The following is a 25337-nucleotide window of genomic DNA, read 5'->3' on the forward strand; positions in this document are numbered from 1 at the left end:
GCAATAAGATCGACGTGTCTGAACACAGCAATAAGATCGACGTGTCTGAACACAGCAATATGATCGACGTGTCTGAACACAGCAATAACATTGACGTGTCTGAACACAGCCAAATGATTGATATGATCAAAGCAGCAATTCAATCTCATTACAATCAGAACTTAGTTCTCGCTATTGCTAAACAAAGATCTGGGAAACTGTTAAGTGTTTGATGTTACCAGACTTCATAACTACCAAGTTATAACAGACAGAAGTGGTTGGTTATTGGATTTACTTCTCAGCTTCAAGAACACCATCAGACAACGCCAACAGTGATGTAATGCATATGTGCGTACAGTAAGGGAGGTAACTCTCAAGTCATCAATTCATAACAGACATCCCATTAAGAATCACGTCAGAATGACCTTTCATCCGACCAATCAAAGCGTTGCTTACCAGATCATGAAAGTGAGTCAAAATGTGTTTTCTAATCATGCAACCTCGAAAACGTTAACATGGAGTATTGCGAAGATCAGTTACGACCCATCCGTCAAAATTATCGTCCATCACGTCTGTGGGATAAACATTTGAATGGAGGAAGCATTACACAGTATGTGGGAGCATTGCCATACAATCCCAAACATTTATTAGACATTCCGGAATGTTCGTTTGTTCAGTTTTCAAAATTTGTATTGAGAACTGTGTCAACATATTTTTCAAGTGTAGTCTGAAATGGAAGTTGCCAGGTTGAAACAAGCGCCGTAAAACTCTAGAGAGCTGCTTTCTAATTGGCTTATGTTGGCTTCTTGTTAGTCATTTCAGTAGTCAGTCAAAGTTCGTCCTCAGATCTTTGTTTAGCAGCAGCGAGAATTTAGATCTGATTTTAATTGAGATTGGCAGCAATTATGATCGGTAATTCTCAATGGTCAGTAAAAATTATACTTTTTAAATTTCCCAACAACAGCCTACACCCATAAATGAGCAAAAAAGAATAAATACAAAACCAAACTTTACAAGTTTTGACATTGAAAATAAAAACTTGATTAAAATGCATGCCTAAGGAAACATGTCATGTTATCAAACATGTATTCATTAAAAAATAATTATTACAACACACAAAAGGTAAAAGATGAAAAATAAAACAAAACAAATAGGTTTTTAATTTCTGAGATGTAAGCACCAGCTGCAGCTGTAAGCATTATGGTGACCAGCTGCGTCCCGGCTCAAACACACACGTGTAGGGAATGTTGTCATCATCAGCATAGCACACTCTATGCCATTACCCGTTTAGCTCACTTATTAAACATACACACTACAACTATTGCAAGACCCTTGAAGATCCGGGGTAGAATAGGTCTTCAGCAACCCATGCCTGCCGTAAAAGGCGACTATGCTTGTCGTAAGAGGCGACTAACGGGATCAGGCTCGCTGACTTGGTTGATGTATGTCATCGATCCCAATTGTATGGATTGATGCTCATGTTGTCAATCACTGGATTGTTTGGTCCAGACTCGATTACTTACAGACCGCCGTCATATAGCGGGAATATTACTGAGTGCTGCGTTAAACAACAAACAAACAAACAAAGCTACTGCAATATTCTATTCAGTCTCATGATTGAGTCAATCTTGCAATATCTGGTCATCCTCAGAAACAAATGACAGTAGTGTACGAATGGACCGTATTGGTTGAGGTAAATGCCACACTCAGCAATATTCCAGCAATATGACGGCGACCTAATAATAATCACTGGATCAGACAATCCAGTGATTGACATCATGAGCATCAATCAATGCTGTTGGAACAATGACATGCCAAGTCAAAGAGCCTAAACACCAGATCCACTTTGTCGCCTCTTATGATGACCAGCATAGGTTGCTGGGGACCTCTATTCCTACCCGGAATATCTATGGTTTCTTGGTTGTGACTGGATATTGGCCTAGGGCCTTGGGACAGGGATAGTGGCATCACATGTGGATACTGTTTTGTTTGATTGTTGTTTAATGCCCGAATATTCCAGCTATATGATGGCAGTCTGTACATAATTGAGTCTTAACCAGACAATCCAGTGATTGATATTGTGAGCAATGATCCCCACAGCCCAGTATTAGGACAGGCCATCAACCTGATCCATTGAGTCGCTTCTTATGACCAGAAAAGGAGCCTATTGCAATCTGGAATCCTGATGCATTATCCTGACATCAGATGCATATGTTTAGTTACATCACAGCAAGAGAGAGGTGGGCATGGGTGGCCCAGTCGTGTAAGGCGTCACAATTCACTGTGCGTCCTTTGGGTATGCCAGAGACCTATGATTGTGGGTTCGAATCCCGGTTTGCCCTGATTATGTTTAAAGGTTTGTCAGCACCATACCCGTGCTCGTGGCTTTCACCGAAGTGGTAAATGTCTAAGACCTGCATCACTTCAGCCTTTCCTCTAACATTAAGCTGACACGCCGTGATATAACTGGAATACTGTTCAAAGCAGCATTAAACCTAACTCACTCACTCAGAATTAGGGAAGTATAAAGAGGGTAAAGTTTGTCCTCTATCTCCAGTAATCATTTGTTATATCTATTCCTTTAATCAAAAACTATTTCACTAGAGCTAACAGGAAGTAATTATTATTGACTAACATACCACAAAACATACCAAACATCTAGCCAACATTAATATTTTACGAAAAAAACAGCAATTACAAGTGTAAACTTTATCATATAAAACAAATAACATGTCATTTCCATTGTGTTGTGAAAGGTTAAACCACACATCACTACTCCAACAACAACAACCCCTGTATTAATCATATCATCCTGAACATGAAACATTCTACAATCTATCACTGTTACCTTCAGCGAATGGAGGGAAACAACTGAAATCAAATTAGATTAACAACTGAAAAAAAATTGTGATAACTAACATAGACTAACTAATATAGTCCAGTGAAACCATTCTACAGGACATATCTGCAGTGGTGGAGGTGGAGGTATACTACTCAATATAAGTTAAGGACCACCCAATTCTTTAGAATCAGGTAGTCCTTAACTTCTTTTTGGTAGCATCAAAGGTTTTATAATGGATAATAAAATCAGACACATCTATATCTCTCTGTATACAAATCACTTTGTCAGAAAATCTTGAGTGTTTTCTGTTAATATATCAAATTAATTTGGATCAACTTCAAAGATGGATTTGATGATAAGATACAAGAGTTTTTTGTTACGGTCATTTTTCAAATGCTAAAAGAATTGTCAGTTTTCGTTTGAGTTCATTGGTGTTCTGTTTTTTTAGATCTGATAGCAATTTTTTTCATGAAATGACACAATATCCTAAATAAGAGTAAAAGACCAAAATGTTTGTGATTCACAAGATCTTCCTGTCAGTGTATATTAAACATAGGATCATCAACATGCCAAGTATCGTCACACCACACCACACCACAGCACAACAAAACCCACTGTCACACCAGGAGATTTGAAAAACAATAACACCCCAAAAAGCAATCATTTGTCATAATTTCAGATTTAAAAGTGATGATATCAGCAACGGCTCCTGGTGCAACAATAAATAGACACACAGACAGATAGGTCATGACCCAACACATGCAGGTCAGGTGAGGTCAGGTCATGACCCAACACATGCAGGTCAGGTGAGGTCAGGTCATGTAGCGTGCATAAAACTGAAATAGGGGTGGGAGGAAGACTATTTCTCACCTTGGCTCTCATTAACTGGAAGATTAGCACAACAGTAAATATATTGTTGCTTAATTAGATGAGTTACGCCACATTCAACTCTTATCAGCCGTTTCATGTACCCAATTTGATATGATATTGACTTTGATTTTATCAGAAATAATTTTTGACAAGGCTAAATTTTGCAAATGACTTACTTTCTACGTTGTAAAAAGTATGTTGAACCTTACAACAAAATAACACATTTTTGGTAAATGTTTTACTAAAGCTGCTCTAACATAATTAGCCGGACACATGATTGTATCACACATTAGGCAGCAACACTCAGCAATGTTCCAGCTATATTCTCTTACTTATATATGAAGGCAGCCTGTAAATAATTCAGTCTGGAAAAGACAATCCAGTGATCAATATTGTGAGCACCGATCCACACCCTTGGGGTACGATGACACAATATCAATTAAGTGTCAAGGTCTGACCTCCTGGGCCCACTTGGACAAAGCAATCTTAGTGCTAGGACCATCGTAAGCCTATGTTAAAGTATGGGAGTTACGATCATCTTAGCACTAAGATCGCTTTGAGCAAATGTGCCCTGATCCAGTGGGTCACCTCTTATGTTCGCTTGTTTGTTGTTTAACGCCGCACTCAGCAATATTCCAGCTATATGATGGTGGTCTGTAAAATAGTCGAGTCTGGACCGGACAATCCAGTGATTGACATCATGAGCATCGATCCACGCAATTGGGATCGATGACATGTATCAACCAAGTCAGTGGGCCTGACCACCTGATCCCCTTAGTCGCCTTTTATGACAAGCATAGTCGAGAATAGGCAAGAATGGGTTGCTGAAGACCTATTCCGGATCTTCACCGGATCTTCACCGGATCTTCACATGTTGTCACCTCTTATGACCAGCACGGGTTGCATGGGGTCTATTCTGACCTCGAATCCCCACAAGGTCCATGAGGAAAGTATTTTATTGAAAGTTTGTGTATTGATATCCAAAGTTACCAGTTTACATAAGAGGAACATGCAAAAGTGTATGAAGTTCTATACAAGTTTTCCAGACACAGTCATTTTAATTGCCTAAAATGTCTAAATGTTTGGAGTTTTTTTTATTTCCTTGATGATGGAATATCTTTGTCAAATGTTTATATGTTGGATAATGTATTATGTCGTGACTATACTAGCAAGATATGCACAAATATAACCTTCTATGTAAATACACCTTCGATATATGCCAAAATAAATTTCTGATAATATATAAGCACTGATAAGGTTGAGTATGACATCAGGAATATTCATGTTACAGATCAATGACTGTTGTGTTGACTCAAGGTGAAGTCAGTGTGTACATATCTCACTCGTCCAAACCTTGTTACTATGGAAACCTCACTATCCAGATGACTGGTGAATAGTCTGGATATACAGGGCTGCACTGTAGGCTTTTGCAAATTGCAATTATTCCTCTTTGAAAAGCTGAAAATCTCATATTTCAGACAAAACTAACTGCTTGTTTTACATAACTACCTGTCGCTCACTGGACATTTAAAAAAAGAAAAATTCTGTAATTGGAAATAAGTGCCTCAAGTAAGCATCTATCTCAAAATTTATCAAGATTAACAATTTGCTTGTGAGAAGGAAAGCAAAAAATGAATTCCATTTTTTATGGGTGTTATACATAAGAAAATACATAATAGGCATAATGCAGTAATAGGTTTAGTCCCTTTTTTTAAAGAGGAGTTCTTTGAATTAACTTTCCCTTAAATCTTCAGGTACTTTGTTAATAACAAATTATAAAACAATAAATCAAACAAATCTAGCCTTAAAAATTTGTAGAATTCTTAGTCTTTCTTTTTTGTTTTATTAACAAATGTATTACATCCATTTATCGACTCTGAAATAAAATTTGATCGGTAAAACTATTGAGTTATCTTGTGCATGCTTGTAACCAACACCCAACTCTCAGTTTAGCTAGAACATAGAACACTGTATGAGGCAGGGACTCCACAACACTGATATAGAGGTGACCATGCACACACATGCTTATGTCTTGTTACGAATACAATCTAGGTCTGGTTAAAAATTGTAGAATGTTAAACTCTTTCCTGTCATTTTCTGATTTTCCAAAAGGGGTTGAAATCAGAAATATATTCTTTTCTGTAAATCAAATATCAAATATGTCCCGATTTCATACCAGTTCCTACACAGGTTAATTTCAATAAATGAAAAAGAAAACTTGATGCATATTCCCTACAATTACATAGATGGAATATCAGTCAACATTTTGTAAGCTAACCACTACTGGTAACCAGATGTGATGAAGTGAGTGAGTGAGTGAGTGAGTGAGTGAGTATGGTTTTACGCCGCTTTTAACAATATTCCAGCAATATCACGACGGGGGACACCAGAAATGGGCTTCACACATTGTACCCATGTCGGGAATCGAACCCGGGTCTTCGGCGTGACGAGCGAACGCTTTAACCACTAGGCTACCCGACCGCCCCAGATGTGATGAAGATGCACAGAGGCATTTGTGAACAGTGGGCACCAATGATCATGCAATGGACGATACCAATAGAAGTAGTTCTGTGTGCAATATACACACCTGGCAGCCACGTGCATGATACTGTTGCAGGTGACAGCATCACTCTCATAGGGAATGCACAAACCATGCACATTCTAGAGGGGGTGCACATCCTCCATTTTTTCAGACCTTACTGTGCCCTCGGCCAAATCATGAAGTAATCTGGGTATAACGTGCACACCCCATTGTTTACAATGATAAGAATAAAGACACTCTGTGGTTACACTTGACTGATTGTTAGTTTGTCATTAAGTGATACAGAAACATATCTTCTTAACAAAACTTCTCTGAATGTTTCTATGGTTTGTGTTTCTTTTCTGTGAGTATATATACCAATAACTCCTGCAAATGGACAGTGCCAATCAGTGATATTCATCGGGGATACAACACCGATCATCTCTTCTCTGTTTACCAGTAAGCATCACATAGCTTATCATCTACCTTTATCAGTCCTTCACAGGTTTGTATACATTGCCTTCCTCCATCACATCCTCTTGTGCATATACATCTTACAGTTTACTTGTAGTCGCCATTTTTAACCAATGAACCAAACAAAGGCCTGATTCACTTGATCGGTTGACCAATAAAGCACTCAGCTTACATCACAACAAGGGTTTGTTTGTTGTTTAACGCTGCACAGCCATATGACAGTGGTCTGTAAATAATCGAGTCTGGACCAGACAATCCAGTGATTGATATCATGAGCATCGATCTGTGCAATTGGGATACAATGACATGCATCAACCAACTCAGTGAGCCTGACCACCCGGATCTTCGCGGGTATCACATGTTCATTGCTTAACGACGTGTGCAAAATGTGCTATATCTGAGTGGCCGTCCACTCCGTGCACTGCCGCAATGGTGGGATTCGCTCAATATTGATGTAAAGAATTTTGGACAAAGGATGTGTATGAGGTATAAACGGTGTCATTTCACTAGTGACCTAAAAGTAGATATATGTCACTACCAGACAGCACAGCATTGTATGTATTCACATGTGATTGAAGAACGTAGTGATTACAAACCCGGGAAGTAATGACAATGATCATCTACACTTGCAAGTTCATCCACATCAAATCACTAGGCCGCTAGCTGCACTGTAATAAGTCTGTACTATGTTGGGGACTTACAGTCTTGGGTCTCTGCATCTTCTTATAGTCCAAGTTGTTGAGGAAGTTGTCCCCAACGGGTGTCTGGCTGCGGTTACCCGGCCACGTGATCTGGGGGGGCCACATACCCCCGGCTGATGTCCCCCGACTTCCAGGCACCACCGGCCGCCGACCTGTCACGCCTGCCGACATTGCCCGGGACCGTATCTTGGCAGCTGTAAATGTGGGGATAGATGTGTGGAATCTTGCAGCATCTGAATAGATACTAAGTCAGGACTGGCATAGTAAATCACAGTATCATTATATCACTTTAACTGGACTAATAAGGATTTTGACCATGTGCAATGATGATAGTAAAATTCTTGGATATTACCGTATTCTACATAATAAGCGCCCAGTGCACTCTCAAAATTAGAAATAGGGGGCTCTTATTAGAATATTATTTTGGTGAAATAAAGAGTTGAAAGATCGTTAATTTCGTGGTTTATGCTGACAGCCTGAAATGTTTATATACGACAGATATATTTATGAGTTTAATTGCCCATGATTGAAGGTGCATATAACACATGATCGAGTGCATATTATACACAAATAAATTTAAGTCTTGTGTACATTGATCAATCGAAAAGGGTGCTAATTGGGATTGTTGACTTGCTAATATATTAGCAAATATTGCCGTGGGTGCTTATTAGAGTGGGGCGCTTATCACGTCAAATACGGTATGTGAAATTGAAGATGGCTGTGTTCATGCCTTGGACCCCAAAAATTATTACTGAGAGTTTTCTGGACAGGAAGTGGAGAGAGCAGGAAAATTCCTGATTGATATATGTCTTTCCATGATAAAATGATTCACAAAAGGAGAATATTAATTTTAATCCAGAATCCCAGAATCTGTTTATCAATTGCTCAACCCTTGGGAGTGAGAGAATGACGAAGATTGATTCAAACAGTGCTTTGAATAGGTTTTCAGTTATACAGCTGAGTGACAGCTGATTGTGGACATTTTCCACGGGTATAATGCAGGCAAACCAAGGCAGATTCTTGCATTTAGTGAACAATTATTGGATCCTGATATGGGAAAGGGAAGCAGCTCGGAACAACTGGGCCAACCATGCCCAAAACAAAGTCACAGAGCATGACTACCCGATCTAATTGGTTGCCTATTATGACCAACATAGTAAGATTGGGACCTATTTAACCCAGAATCGCCATGGGTTAATACCAAAAGAGGAAATGTTGAGAGTTTGGGCCTATTCTAACCTGGAATCTCCATGGGTTAATACCAAAAGAGGAAATATTGAGAGTTTTGACCTATTCTAACCCTGAATCCCCACAGGTTAATACCAAAAGAGGAAATGTTGAGAGTTTTGACCAATTTTAACCTGGAATCCTCATGGGTTAATACCAAAAGAGGAAATGTTGAGAGTTTTTGACCTATTCTAACCCAGAATTCTCATGGGTTAATACCAAAAGAGGAAATGTTGAGAGTTTGGGCCTATTCTAACCCAGAATCCCCATGGGTTAATACCAAAAGAGGAAATGTTGAGAGTTTTGACCTATTCTAACCCAGAATACCCATAGATTAATACTAAAACAGGAAATGTTGAGAGTTTTAGAGTAAGATAGGAAGAGCCTAAGTGATGGTAGCTCTACCCTGAGTAGTAGTGTCAGTTACATACATGGAACTGGCGGCTGAAGTGCAGCGGAGGACTGGGAACGATTCACGACTGTCTCGTAGTCATACACCTGCACACAGAATACATACATAAACATAGTCAACAAAATATAGTTCCAACACAATTCTCGAATGGATACACAGTCTAATGTTGACAAGCTACAAACCTGATCTATAACAGTTCTACAAATATTCTATAGCTTTATTCTTCCCACCATTCCAATGCAGTAGTGACACATATTTTGGCCTGTATATACTCAAACACAAATGCATCAATGAGTGAGCATGTTTTTATGTATAATATTGTGAATTTTTAGAGGTAAGGTGAAATGTTGTTTAACGTTGCGTTCAAGATTATTGCACTTGTATAGCAACATGCATGCATGCATGCATACATGCCATGGTGAGTGTATGGCTGCTTGTAATTGTCTGGACTGATGCCAGTTTTATAGTGCCGACTTCAGTAGTGTTAGAAATTGGCATTAGTCCTATAACTCCTTGCCAAAATGCCCAATAGTTAAGTGATCCTAAGGACTAGTAGAACTTTGCCTTTTTTAGTTTTTTTTCTATATGTTATCATAATAGCTGGTGGACTAAAACTGATAGTTTCTATGGCTGTACTGATCATGAGACACCATGCCACCGTTTGACATGAATACTCCACACATACACATTATACTGACTCTGAGCTGACCAGTCCTTGTTTTATCCCGTTAATACCAACAAGAACTATCTCTCGATGTCTCTTAACATAAAGCTGCCGGGAATCAAGCCTCCCTTTAGTTCTCTGGGCAAATGCTCTATTCGTGAGACTACAGAGGTGGTCCGTCAATTTCTATAACCACACAACTAAAAAAATATCTCTTTTTCAAGATTTGAAGAGGGCTCAGTGCATTTTGACTTTGATGTGTCAGTAATTATTCAGCAGACTTCCCTATCACAGAATAGAAGTATCAACAGTAACCTTTGTTAAATCAACGAAACATTACGGAGTGGTAAACGCACCGCAGCCTGCAGTTCATCAACACGCTGGAAGGCATCCAGCTTGAGGTTCCTCTCGTGGGTCAGCTGTTTCTTGATGCAGGTAACATCCTTCCGGACCTTCTCCTGGGTCATGCTCTGGAGGCGGACATTCCGTTCTTGCTCGTCCGACAGAATCCGAAGTCGCACCTCCTTATCCTCCAGCTCATCAAGCTGACAGAGAAACAACATACAGTCGAGAGTTGTTGAGAGTTTTGACCCATTCTAACCCAGAATTCTCATGGGTTAATACCAAAAGAGGAAATGTTGTGAGTTTGGGCCTATTCTAACCCAGAATCCCCATGGGTTAATACCAAAAGAGGAAATGTTGTGAGTTTTAGTGTAAGATAGGAAGACCTTGAATGATGGTAGCTCTACCCTGAGTAGTAGTGTCAAATATAGTTCCAACACAAACAATATCCTAGTGCATCACAATTCTCGAATGGTATATGTGTTCCTGGCTATTAAACCCAGATCATTCTTGTGACAAGCTAGTGGTTACCTAATCACAAGAGGAGAATAGGACAAGGTCAGCTATTTATCATTTTACATAAAATGAAACATATGAAATAAAATCGTATAATTATTTAACAAATCATGTATAATATTTCTAATGGTAATACTTATTTTTTTAGTTTTTCACTAACTATTTATGGTAGCATTACAGTTTGTCTGTTTGGTGTATAACGTCACACTCAGCAATATTCCAAGAACATGACTGGTCTGGACCAGACAATCCATGTTTGTGGGTGAATATAACTGAATTTATTTATGACATGTATTCAAATCAATGGCTGATGCAATGTTAAGATGTTAACTCTTGTTAACTCATCAACAAGAGATATGAACTGCAAAGATTGAACAAGTCCAGAGACTACATTGAAATGATTAGACCAAACATATTTTGATATCGTCAGTGCAAGTTAGCAAGAATCTACTGACCAGTTTCTCTATGTTGGCTTGCTTGGCCTGCTCCAGCTGTCTCTTGCTGCGTTCCTTCTGCATGGTCTCGTGCTGCTTCTCCAGCTTCATCTTCAGCTGCAGCAAAAACCACAGATACACATGGGGTGCAGACATATACATGAGGTGCAGACACACACATGGGGTGCAGACACATACATGAGGTGCAGACACACACATGGGGTGCAGGCACACACATGAGGTGCAGACACACACATGGGGTGCAGACACACACATTGGGTGCAGACACACACATACATTGGGTGCAGACACACACACATACATTGGGTGCAGACACACACACATACATTGGGTGCAGACACACACATGGGGTGCAGACACACACATTGGGTGCAGACACACACATACATTGGGTGCAGACACACACATGGGGTGCAGACACACACATTGGGTGCAGACACACACATACATTGGGTGCAGACACACACACATACATTGGGTGCAGACACACACACATACATTGGGTGCAGACACACACATGGGGTGCAGACACACACACGTACATTGGGTGCAGACACACACACATACATTGGGTGCAGACACACACACATACACATGGGGTGCAGACACACACACATGGGGTTCAGACACACACATTGGGTGCAGACACACACATGGGGTGCAGACACACACATGAGGTGCAGACACACACATGGGGTGCAGACACACACATTGGGTGCAGACACACACACACATGGGGTGCAGACACACACATACATTGGGTGCAGACACACACACATACATTGGGTGCAGACACACACATGGGGTGCAGACACACACACGTACATTGGGTGCACACACACACACATACATTGGGTGCAGACACACACACATACACATGGGGTGCAGACACACACACATGGGGTTCAGACACACACATGGGGTGCAGACACACACACAAACATAGGGTGCAGACACACACATACATTGGGTGCAGACACACACACAAACATAGGGTGCAGACACACACACATGGGGTGCAGACACACACACATACATTGGGTGCAGACACACACATACATTGGGTGCAGACACACACACAAACATAGGGTGCAGACACACACACACATGGGGTTCAGGCAAACACATGGGGTGCAGACACACACACAAACATAGGGTGCAGACATACACATATGGCATTCAGACACACACATGGGTACAGAAACACACATATATGGGGGTACAGACACACACACACACATACATGGGGTACAGACACACACATGGGGTACAGACACACACACATGGGGTGCAGACACACACACGCATGGGGTGCACACACTAAATGGGGTGCAGACACACACATATGGCATTCAGACACACACATGGGTACAGACACACACATATGGCATTCAGACACACACATGGGTACAGACACACCAAATGGGGTGAGGACACACACACATGGGGTGCAGACACACACATGGGGTACAGACACACACATATGGCATTCAGACACACACATGGGTACAGACACACACATATATGGGGGTACAGACACACACACACATACATGGGGTACAGACACACCAAATGGGGTGCAGACACACACACATGGGGTGCAGACACACACACATGGGGTGCAGACACACACATATGGCATTCAGACACACACATGGGTGCAGACACACACATATATGGGGGTTCAGACACACATACATGGACAGGTGGGGTGAAATGGAGTTTAACGTCGTGTCCGAGATAATTGCACTTGTATTCAGACGTGTATGCACATGCGTGTGGCCGCTTCAGCTAGTCTGGACCATGCCACTGTGTAACATGAAAACCCCCTCAGACACAGTATATTGACTCTGAGACTACCAGTTGTTCTGTTAGCCCCTTAATGCCAAGCGCCAGGCAGAGTAACAACAAGTACAATCTTGGTATAAGACAGCTGGGGAACGCATCCCAGACCTTCCGCTCACCGGGCAGACGCTTTACCACAAACATGGACAGACTTTCTCGAAATCACAATATCCACTGCAGTCTTGAAATAGGATTACAAAGATGAAGAGACATTTCATACATTCTGGGAATCGGTGTCATTTGCTAATGTGTTACGTACACATGGCTGAGTGTTTAATGATACCTTGACTGACTGGCTTACATTATACAATAATCTACTGCAGTTGCATGTTGCTGTGAGATGAGTGAATGTAGGTGAGACAAATACTGTTCTGGACAATTAGCACTAACTGGCTACAGAGATCAATCAAAGTCTTTGTAATGGCACAGACTGAGGAGAGGGTGGGGGTGTGGGGAGCCATAAAATTGAAAATTGAAGTATCTTGCAATATCAAAATTATATACATAATTCATGTTGAATCAAGGTTACTTGACACGCCCCCACTAGCCATACTCTTGACATGCCAGTATTATATGTACAACACAGGTCAATCTCATTTAAATCAGACCTCAGTTCTCGCTACCGCTAAACAAAGATCTGAGGACATCCCATTAGGGGTCACGTCAGAACGACCTTTCATTCGACCAATCAGAGCATCGCTTACCAGATTGTGAAAGTGACAGTCGGAATGTGATGTCTAATTATGCAACCTCAAAAACTTTAACTCCGAACGATAGTTACGGGTTTAACCACTGAATCCATACAATCTAGACCATCTATTAGCCATCCCAGAATGTTCAGAATGTTTTTTTGTTCAGGTTTCAAATTTGTAATCGAGAATTTGTCAAAATATGTTTTGAAGCGTGGTCGCCACTTTGAAATTAGTGCCGTAAAACACGAGAAAGCTGCCTTCTGATCAGTCATTCCATTGGTCGGTCAAAGTTCGCGCAATGTCGGTCTGACGTGACCCGTAATGGGATGTCCTCAGATCTTTGTTTAGCGGTAGCGAGAACTAAGATCTGATTTTAATGAGATTGAACACAGGTCTCCCCACAACTAATGTAATGATCGTGTAGATTCTGTACCCAGCCACTGATAACACCCAATCAGGTTGCAGATCTAGCAGGCTGAGCTTATTAAGCCACACCTCCTTCTTAGGGCTTTAAGATTCGTTCGGGTTGTTACAAATACAGACCTCAAAATTTTAATTTCTTTTAATAAAGCGTAACAGCGCTAAGTTTACATTTTCACACTTTAAATCTCGGCCATCGTTTTGTACATCATACTGGCTACATAATGATGTAAGAAAACTCTATCACTATTTTTCATGATACGTGCATTTTAAGTTTAGAATAAGAACCAATCCTCCATCTCTACTGTTTCTACAGTACTAACTGCTGACTGGTGTTTCCCTCCCTGCCTACCTCCTTGTCCAGCTGTTTCTACAGTACTAACTGCTGACTGGTGTTTCCCTCCCTGCCTACCTCCTTGTCCAGCTGTCTCTACAGTACCAACTGCTGACTGGTGTTTCCCTCCCTGCCTACCTCCTTGTCCAGCTGTTTCTACAGTACTAATTGCTGACTGGTGTTTCCACCCCTGCCTACCTCCTTGTCCAGCTGTCTCTACAGTACCAACTGCTGACTGGTGTTTCCCTCCCTGCCTACCTCCTTGTCCAGCTGTTTCTACAGTACCAACTGCTGACTGGTGTTTCCACCCCTGCCTACCTCCTTGTCCAGCTGTTTCTACAGTACTAACTGCTGACTGGTGTTTCCCTCCCTGCCTACCTCCATGTCCAGCTGTTTCTACAGTACTAACTGCTGACTGGTGTTTCCACCCCTGCCTACCTCCTTGTCCAGCTGTTTCTACAGTACTAACTGCTGACTGGTGTTTCCACCCCTGCCTACCTCCTTGTCCAGCTGTCTCTACAGTACCAACTGCTGACTGGTGTTTCCCTCCCTGCCTACCTCCTTGTCCAGCTGTTTCTACAGTACTAACTGCTGACTGGTGTTTCCACCCCTGCCTACCTCCTTGTCCAGCTGTTTCTACAGTACTAACTGCTGACTGGTGTTTCCACCCCTGCCTACCTCCTTGTCCAGCTGTCTCTACAGTACCAACTGCTGACTGGTGTTTCCCTCCCTGCCTACCTCCTTGTCCAGCTGCTTCTTGATGTCCTCTCCCTCCCTCTCTGCATCAGCCAGCGCCTTCTTGACGGCCATCAGCTGCTGCCGCAGCAGAATCACCTCTTCTTCCGCCATCATCTTCACCTCAATGTACTCCTTCTTGCTGTTGTCGGCATGGTTACGCAGACGACCAATCTGTCAAATTTCAGGGTTTAATTTAATATAGAAAGCCTACAGGCCTGAATAAAGGCATTCTTCAGAAAAAATCTCTATCAGATGCCTAGAGGACTGTTGCAATAGAACAAATATGGGTACATCGATGTAAAATTGAGCCGACATGATGAATCTAGTTCAACCATACTTTTCACTTTGCACTCGGACAGGATTACTCAAATGGCTACGATGTGGTTTCAAGTTATTAGGTTTTGGTCCCAAATGGTTACGATGTAGTCTCAAATGGCTACAATGTGGTCTCAAATGGCTACAATGTGGTCTCAAATAGCAATGAATTGGTCTCCAATTGCTACAAAGTGGCCCCAAATGGCTACAGTGTGGTCTTACATGGTTAAGAAGTGGTCTCAAATAGTTACAATGTGGCCACAAATGGCTACAATGTGGTCTCAAATGGTTACAATGTGGTCTCAAATGGCTATGATGTGGTCTCAGGTTATTAGGTTATGGTCCAAAATGGTTACGGTGTAGTCTCAAATGGCTTTGTTTTGGTCTCAAATGGCTTTGATGCGGACTCAAATGGCTACATTGTGGTCTCAAATGGCTACAATGTGGTCTCAAATGGCACAATGTGGTCTTAAATGGCTATGATGTGGTTTCAAATGGCTACATTGTGGTCTTACATGGTTAAGAAGTGGTCTCAAATGGTTACAATGTGGCCACAAATGGCTACAATGTGGTCTCAAATGGCTATGATGTGGTCTCAAATAGCTATGAATTGGTCTCAAATTGCTACAAAGTGGCCCCAAATGGCTATTGTGTGGATGTCTACTCACAGTTTTGAGGAAGTTGTTGGTGGAGTGGTTCTGTCTCCAGCTAGTCATGGTCTTCATCTTCAGCACCAGGTTGTTGAGGGTGTGGTTCTCGTGCTGCAGACCACGCAGCTTCTCCGACTGACTCAGGTTCTCATTCATACGCTCATCATCTGACACAAAAACACAGATAACCTGTCGGTGCAAAGAAACCTTCTTTCCTAACAGCCAGATATTCTGTTAAATATCGAGTTAACCCTTTCAGAAGGCAAAAGCCCTTGTTACAAAGCACTGCTACAACAGTAAAACCGCAGGAATCCAATGTTATGATCAAAATATTTATTTAGTAAATTATTATCAAATTATCTGTGAGTATTTTGCATTAGAATAGGTCCCCAGCAACCTATGCTTGTTGTAAGAGGTGACTGCACGGAGCAGTGGTTGGGCTCTGTGACTTGGTTGATTTAACATCATTGTACCCTGATAGCAGTGTAGTCATATATAGAGTGGGATGTGGGAGTAAACAAGACAATGTTCCTTTTACATCACAACTTCAGCTTCCTGTGGCAAAAAAGTATGGGAGCACTTAGATCGCTTTGTGGAACTGGACTCAGACCTATAGGCCAAGCTGCCCCAACTTCAAACACTCCCCTGACCCGTGAAGATCCGGGGTAGAAAAGGTCTTCACCAACCCATGCTTGTCGTAAAAGGCGACTAACGGGATCAATGGTCAGGCTCTATGACTTGGTTGATGCATGTCATCATATCCCAATTGTGTGGATTGATGCTCATAATGTCAATCACTGGATTGTCTGGTCCACACTCGATTATTTACAGACCGCAGTCATATAGCTGGAATATTGCTGAATGCGGCGTTAAACAACAAACAAACAAAACAAATCAAATTCTCCTCCATGAAGGGCCTACCTCCTCCTCCACCACCGACTTTCTTCTCCAGTTTGCTGATGGCCTCCACGGCCTCCCGCCTGGTCTCGCTGATCTTCTCAAACACATCGTCGTACAACACATCTCTGCAAACACAAACATGTTTCAAAAATAGTCTCTCAAGTAACAATTTTCTGATTAAGACTAATCAAATGTATGTACCCCTCTGTCTGAAAATGTCAGGACACCTCCATTGGAGGTCGTCTGGGGAACATTCTGATCAGCCAATCAGTGTCGAGGCTTCTAAGTTATCTGTATGAGTTAGTGATACTACCAAAACCTTTAGAGAGAACATTACAAACATTTCAGGTCAACTTACTTGAACTCGTCAAACTTGCCCCGCAGTTGGAAGGTGCAGTTGAAGAGATTCTGTACCAAGTCCTCGTACTCCGACTTGATCCGGTCCCGAACATCTCGCTCCTGTGTCATCAGCATCTCTCGCATCTCCGCTATCTTCGCTCGCAGTGCTGTGATCTCTGTAACAATAGAGGGAGGGGGTCACTATCAGTTGAAAAGTGCCTGTCTAACGTTATACATCTTTGAGACGTGTTTACAGACTGCATCAAATTGGGCAAGTGTGTGAATAGTAGCTTTTTTTCATGTTCGGCAACATTACAATTGATCAGTATTGTCCATAAAACTTTAAATAACTCTCTTAGTTGATTTCAATCATGTTTTATGACCAAAATGTACTGCCACAAATACTATAACCTCTACTCTGTATCCTCAAATTTTACACATCATGATTTCAAACGAATACTGACAATGAGTGAGAAAGAATTACTTTTCAGGTAATATTACATTGTGTCAAATCAAATCAGCCAAGGATATCCAGAGGTGGTTATTGTTAATTCAAACTTCTGACTGACCACTCAGAATGGACTATGTTCCAAAGTTATGGTAGAAGTTAATAAATCACTGCTTGCACAGGACTGATGTATAATTTTCTGATAAGATATGACAGTTATTACCCATGAGGAGGTCATGTGCCTGGGTGGCCAGCTGACACTGGACGTCCACGCTGGCCGTGTGCTGTGAACCCTTCAACTGCTCACGCATCTGCTTGATTTCCTGAAAGCAAGTCATATATTAATGAGATCTGCGGCTTTTGTTAATGTCTTAGGTTCATATTGCTTTAAACTTTATCAAAACAAAGCAATACAGATTTGCAGAAAAGTCACCTTCTGGTGAAAACAATTGAATAAAGTCACGAAGATTACCATGATTCAAAGTTCTCTTACAATATCAACTTATCAGATTGCGACACACGGTGTCATTCATGGTATTAGTGCATCGTTTCTGACTTTGTAGTCCACACAACCAGTATCCCTCTGCCACCTCAGACTGACATCCATTCTCACACATGACCGTCAAGGATCCCTCACCCTCTCACAGCAGCATGCCCACTCTCCCTCAGGATGGTACATCAATGGAAGACCCATCTTCACCTCATCCGCCTAACCACCATAAGACTCCAAATAAAATACCTGTTCTCTCTGGTACAGCAACAGACCACCCACCTCTTTAAAATACCATCCTGTTGTCTCGGGTACAGCAACAGACCACCCATCCCTCTACAGTACCATCCCGTTGTCTCTGCTAGAACAACAGATCACCCACCCCTCTACAGCACACACCTGTTCTCTCTGGTACAACAGACCACCCACCCCTCTACAGCACACACCTGTTCTCTCTGGTACAACAGACCACCCACCCCTCTACAGCACACACCTGTTCTCTCTGGTAAAACAACAGACCGCCTACCCCTCTACAGTACCAGCCCGTTGTCTCTGGTAGAACAACAGACCACCCCCATCAATGCCCACCTGATCTCTCTGGTAAAACAATAGACCCCTCCCCCCCCTGCAGCACCCACCTGTTCTCTCTGGTACAACAGACCACCCACCCCTCTACAGCACCCACCTGTTCTCTCTGGTACAACAGACCACCCACCCCTCTGCAGCACCCACCTGTTCTCTCTGGTACAACAGACCACCCACCCCTCTACAGCACCCACCTGTTCTCTCTGGTACAACAGACCACCCACCCCCCTACAGCACCCACCTGTTCTCTCTGGTACAACAGACCACCCACCCCTCTACAGCACCCACCTGTTCTCTCTGGTACAACAGACCACCCACCCCTCTGCAGCACCCACCTGTTCTCTCTGGTACAACAGACCACCCATCCCTCTACAGCACCCACCTGTTCTCCCTGGTACAACAGACCACCGACTCCTCTGCAGCACCCACCTGTTCTCTCTGGTACAACAGACCACCCATCCCTCTACAGCACCCACCTGTTCTCTCTGGTACAACAGACCACCCACCCCTCTACAGTACCCACCTGTTCTCTCTGGTACAACAGACCACCGACTCCTCTACAGCACCCACCTGTTCTCCCTGGTACAACAGACCACCCACCCCTCTACAGCACCCACCTGTTCTCTCTGGTACAACAGACCACCCACCCACCCTACAGCACCCACCTGTTCTCTCTGGTACAGCAGCTGGTGGTTGACTCGGAGCAGGTTCTCATAGTACATGCTGTAACTGCAACCCAACACAGACGTACAAGGGAGATGTTGAACAGGTTAAAAAGATTCATGTATAGGATACATACACATATTTCAAAGTATGTTTGAACAAGACAGCATTCCAGTTTACAGTTTACCATTCAGCGATTCACTTCCATGTTTGGTCCACCAAATAGTATTTGTTACTCTCCATCAAAAATACCAAACTAATACCAGTATAATCATTTGGACAATAAACTACACAGGTATATATCTTTAAGTATTTTTATTATTTCCAAGTATCTATAAAATGGTATTGAGCTTGTAAGGTTTGAGTTTGTTTTATCGTCATAATTTATTTCATTCAATTTTCCTTGATAACTGGAGGTGAGGTGAGGTGAAATTGGGTTTAACGTCGCGTCCAAGGTTATTGCACTTATATAGTGACGTGCATGCACACGTGTGTGGCTGCTTGTACTAGTCTGACTGATGCCGATTTATAGTGCTAGCACACTGAGATACCATGTCGCAGTTTAACATGAATACCCCACTCAGACACAGTATACTGACTCCGAGCCGACCAGTTCTTGATTTTAGCCCTTTAAGGCCGAGCGCCAGACAGGGTAACAAGTACCATCTTTTAACGTCTTTTGGTATGACGCGGCTGGGGATCGAACCCCGGACCTTCCGCTCTCCGAGCGGACGCTCTACCTCTAGACCACGGAGGCGGTCTTTGATAACTGGAGTCATGGTAGATAAACTGTTTAATCAGCCAATCAGCACCAAGGCTTCTAAATTCTTTATACGAGTGAGCAAAGCATTCAGACAAGCATATCTGATTTCTGTATCTCAAAAACACTTTTGTGGCTTCATCTTGTGGATTTTGCACACCCAGTCACTTCTGAACACAAATGGTTTCACAAATTATTTGCATTCATTGAGCATGTTCCAAGTTCACCCTGTTTTTAAAAGAAGCTGTATCCATGCTCCTATCCAAACCATCACCTTTTGCCTACCTCTCAAATGCCAACTTCTCCCGGCCCATCACCCCCCTGGCGAGGCTCGCTAGACTGGAGTACAGGTGAGTCCTGTTGAAGGTGATCTCTTCTCCAGACTCCCAGCAGTCTGTCATCAGCTCTTCCACAAAGTTCTCCACAACATGCGGCCGTGCGATGGTATAACTCTCCTTCATCACCTTCAACACAGAAACAGGAGTGAGTTTGTTTGTCTGTTTGTTTGTTGTTTAGTGCTGCACTCAGCATTATTCCAGCTATATGATGGAGGTCTGTAAATAATCAAGTCTGGAAAAGGCAATCCAGGGATTGACACCATGAGCATCGATCCACGCAATTGGATCTAAGTCAGCGAGCCTGACCACCCCATCCAATGAGTTGCCTCTTATGACAAGCAAAGTCACCTTAAACGTCAAGCATTGGTTGGTGAAGACCTATTCTACCCCGGATCTTCACAGGTCGAGTGAGTAAGTGAGGGAGTCAGGGAGGTTTTATGCTTCTATTAGAAATATTCCAGCAATATCCTCCAGGGATAAATATTAACTTACAAAGTCTACTAGCCCGAATAGTGTTTTTTTTTTTGTTGTTAAACGCCAGACAATCCAGTGATTGATATCATGAGCATTAATCTATGCAATTGGAAAACAATGACATGCATCAACCAAGTCAGCAATCCTGACGACCCGATCAACAGACCACCTCTTATGACAAGCATGGGTTGCTGAAGACCAATTCTAACCCAGAATCTTCACGGGACCCAAAATAGTGATGGCATACACCCCCCAAAATGTTTGAAATTCTACCAGCCCTCAGGACACCTTTAACAATCGTGAAACTGGCCCGGTATAGCAGGCTATGCTAATACTCCCCTACACTGTCCACTACACTAGTCCTACTGATACTGCCACTCACGAGTGAAAGAGTCCGATTTAGCCCAGATTGAACAGTGTTTCTGTGTTTAACCTAGCTTCATGTGGTAGCTTTAATGATGTGGGAAGCCTGAAGGGAAATTCATGAGAACAAGTATGGAGCTGACTGACTATGATCATTATTTGATGAATCGGGTATATCTGAATCTCTCTCTTCCTATATAAATAGTGCTATGATTGTCTTTGTTTGCTGTTTAACGCATCACTGAGCAATATTTCAGCTATATGATGGCAGTCTTTTTAATGTTTTTTTTAAAAGCCAAGTTAATTGGCGCAGCTTGGTGATTAGCAATGGACAAATGGAGGCCAGCTGGCAGGATAATTAGCCTTGACCAGGGGATAATGCGACAGATTGATGGTGGAACAGATTAATTAAATCAATCAAGTCTCAAGCACTAGGCAGATATGTTTCCTGGGATGTTGTGTGTCTCATAATAACAAAGTTGACATCCATAATTCTCTCTGAAGTTTAAAACTATAGTGCCCAATGATACCACCCACCGGCTTCTTCCACAGGTCAGTGGACAGAGCACCCTCCTCCCGAGATCTCTCCGACAGAGCAAGGGTCGATTCCTTCGCAACTCGTTTGCGAACCTCGTTGATCATGTGACATTCTAGGTTCTCAAACAGACGCACAAGCTGGAAAACACAAAGTCACAAAAGTTACAAAATGATCTGAATTGATTACAAGACAAGAGTAGACAGACAAGAAGGAGTGGTTGTCAGTGGGGTTAACATCAAGACCATTGATCATGTTGCTACATGTGGAAAACAAATTAGTCATTATCTTAAAACATATACTTTCTTAATTCTATGACATGGCTATAATTAGGGACCAACCATTTGATAATCAAGGATGGAGGGAAGGCTTGGACTATGTATGGAGACTAGATATTCATTCAACAACAGATGCAAAATCAGAAAAAAAAATTCAAAACACACCTTTTAACAAAATAACTTTTGTGGCAGACATTTTCTATTTTTTTTCAACAGTCAGAAGCATAATAATACTTTTCAAGCATTTTCTGGGATAATTCATCTATTAAATAAAATACCCAGCCACCCCGCGAATATCAAATGGTCGGCTCCTTATTTAGCTCCCATTTCACTTGCCTATTTGTATCACATGATAATGGCGGATGCTACCTATAAAATATCTTGAACACATGAAACACGTAGGGCTTGGACGAGTCCAAATTTATTACCCGGGAACCCACACCCCTATTACCCGACCCTACCCGGGTACCCACTGTAGGTCTCAAGAGATAGGTCCAAATGTCCGACTGGGAATAGTTTGACCATAGTACCTGAGTTACCTGTCCAAGCCCTACTCTTAAGCACTGTTTTCAAAACTAGAATGAAGGAAAATGCTTCTATAATTTAGTTTCTATAGCAGATATCAGTAACTCTAAGAAGTCATATAAAATATTCTATGTCAGAATTTGGCAGCTCACAAGTGCTGTAAACCACAGTAAATATTAACTTCAAAATTATGAAACGCATTTGAAATAATCCAGTAACCCCCTGGGCCCTGTTCCACAAAGCGATCGTAGCGCTACGACTATCGTAAGTCTATGTTAAAGTATATGAGCGCTACATTCGCTTTGTGGAACGGGGCCCTGGTTCCCAGCTCACCTGTTTAGCTCGGACTTCAATCTCCGAGGCCCCTTTAGGCATGACGAGGATGTCCGTATCTAACACCAGCCCCTCGTACAGGTCGCCCTGACCCAGACGTCGAGCCACGCTCTGCAGCACCGGCAGCAACACCTCCATGCGGTACAGTTTGCTGGGGAGAAACCATTCCTGTCAGTAATTCATCATACTGTGGCTCCATGCTCTTATTTCCACAAACAAAAGTAATGACACACTCACTAGTATTTCAGTTGTATGCTGGCAGACAGATGTCAGCCAAACCAGCGGTTGATAGCATGACCAACATTCCGTGCCATCTGGGTGCAATGACACACTCTAAGCAAGATCACAGAGCCTGCATACAGTCAAGTCCCGTTAATCCGACATTGTTGGTTGCTTATGATTGTGTCGGATTAACGAGTATGTCGGATTAACAAAATTAGGTGATTTGTGATAGAAAATCAGCCATCTTCATGATAGATAATAATCATGTGTTAAGCTAATCTCTGCAGCCAGTGTGGGTCAAAACACGGGCTGTGTACTTGCGGGTAGATGCCTGCAGAGTACGCTGATCACTGTGTCGGATTAACGAGACTGATTAATGAGTGATTTTGGTAATTCATTGCAAATTAGGTGTGTCGGAGTGCGAGAATGTTGGATGAACGGGTCTAAATAGCACTGAATTAATCGGTTCCCATCATTTGTGTCGGATAAAGCCAAATGTCAGATTACCGTGTGTCAGATTAATGGGACTTGACTGTATATAGCTGATCTCCAGTTTAATTGGCCCTTACACATCTTCCCAAGGCAAGGGAGTTAACTGATACAAAGGTCCTTTTTCCACCCTTGCCGAAAAAGGCTGTAATTATGGAGTTACATTTTCGCTAGACTAGGAGTCTTTGCATTATCCAATCAAAATCACAAAATGAAATGAACATACGGTTCATAAACTGCCGTGCAGATTTCGGTCAATTGCAGGATTTGTAAAGCATCTCTACCGTCAACTAAGATATTTACCAAATCTTTATGTTATTTACCAAGATGCTCATGTGATTTGATGTGATTCGCGAAGTAAGATCCATTTCATAACAATATAGATCTTGATTATCGATCAGATGGTCTTCACTTGGTGTGACCATTTTGTTTGAAGAAAATGCAAGTGATATGAGAGGTGGAATCTGATTGGTCAGTAGAAGGGACAAAACTCGTTAAAGCCACTTGTGGCGCTATGATCAAAACCAGAAATATTTTACTAGTTCGGCAAGGGTGGAAACTGGACTTTCACAGTCAGTTAACACCCTTGCCTCCTACAACAAGATTGGTAGTGTGGAAATATTCTAACCCATACACTTTGTGTGGATATTTAGAAATGGTCATCAGTGAGTACATGATCTCACAATGTTCATAAAGATTTTCACCAAGTGTAAGTCATTTAAAGGCCTTTTTACAGTTTTTAAGGCCCCATTTTTCAAAATGAAATGTTGCTTGTGATTTGGGTTGGATTAATCAAAGCATGTTTCTCCAAGTCTCTGGCTGTCACTCTCCAAGTTTCAGTAACAAAATCAATAAGTAAGACACAGCAAGACTATCTTGACACAAATTACTCAAAATAAGTAGACATGACAAATTATTCTATGCTTGCACTGATAATCAAGGCATTTGGTCTGATTTCTAAGACTTCCAAAGCTGAATAAGCATTAACAGTTTTCAGGGTATTTAAGAATGTCTTCTGGTCTGTTAGAGAGTATTTAACTTTTGCTTTCAGAGGACTGAATCTAACTTCCCATTTGAACAAAAAGGAAGCATGCATTACATTGAGTTTTCAGCACTTATCATTGGCCTCACTAACTTCACACTTTACTATAGAGGAAACCACTCACCATGTTAAAACCTTTTGCAAAAAGGTATATTCAGTAACACTTAACTTTGTAAAATAGTTTACCCATAAACATATTAAATGTTCATCTGTAAGAAAACATTATAATTTCCATCAATATCAAGCAAATGGATAAAAAGATGCACATTTACATAATTCCCTCAGTTTCTAATTCGCAACAACAGTCCAATTATGACCTATGAGGTCACGTAACAAGGTTTCAAGGCAGCGATGACATAGCTACTCTCCTTCACTTCTACCATAAGAAATAAGTGACTTGTCATAAAATGTGACTTAATTCATTTTTCATTTGATATTTAACTCTTTTGACTATTTGACTTTTTGTCCAGGATTGTTGGATAGATTGATGTAAACATATTACATATACATTAGTTGTTGAAGGACACCTGATAAATGACAGTTCAAGGTGAACACA

At 41.8% G+C, this 25337-nt stretch overlaps 1 protein-coding gene across 1 annotated transcript in view; it reads right to left on the reverse strand.

Moving 5' to 3' along the window:
* Window positions 1-25337, reverse strand: part of LOC139445222 (uncharacterized) — a 78145-nt gene that overhangs the window by 4334 nt on the left and 48474 nt on the right. The window contains exons 38-50 of the mRNA XM_071226360.1: window positions 23029-23179; window positions 21895-22032; window positions 20468-20646; window positions 19425-19488; window positions 17908-18007; window positions 17256-17412; window positions 16919-17022; window positions 16016-16164; window positions 15033-15203; window positions 11004-11099; window positions 10047-10235; window positions 9046-9112; window positions 7388-7581 (exon numbers count right to left, since the gene is read on the reverse strand). Of these exons, the coding sequence (XP_071082461.1) occupies window positions 7388-7581; window positions 9046-9112; window positions 10047-10235; window positions 11004-11099; window positions 15033-15203; window positions 16016-16164; window positions 16919-17022; window positions 17256-17412; window positions 17908-18007; window positions 19425-19488; window positions 20468-20646; window positions 21895-22032; window positions 23029-23179 (1759 nt within the window). The remainder of the gene's footprint in view (window positions 1-7387; window positions 7582-9045; window positions 9113-10046; window positions 10236-11003; window positions 11100-15032; window positions 15204-16015; window positions 16165-16918; window positions 17023-17255; window positions 17413-17907; window positions 18008-19424; window positions 19489-20467; window positions 20647-21894; window positions 22033-23028; window positions 23180-25337) is intronic.

This window comes from Haliotis cracherodii, unplaced genomic scaffold (assembly GCF_022045235.1).
Source record: "Haliotis cracherodii isolate W230 unplaced genomic scaffold, xgHalCrac1.p SCAF_6, whole genome shotgun sequence".
Classification (NCBI taxonomy): domain Eukaryota; kingdom Metazoa; phylum Mollusca; class Gastropoda; order Lepetellida; family Haliotidae; genus Haliotis; species Haliotis cracherodii.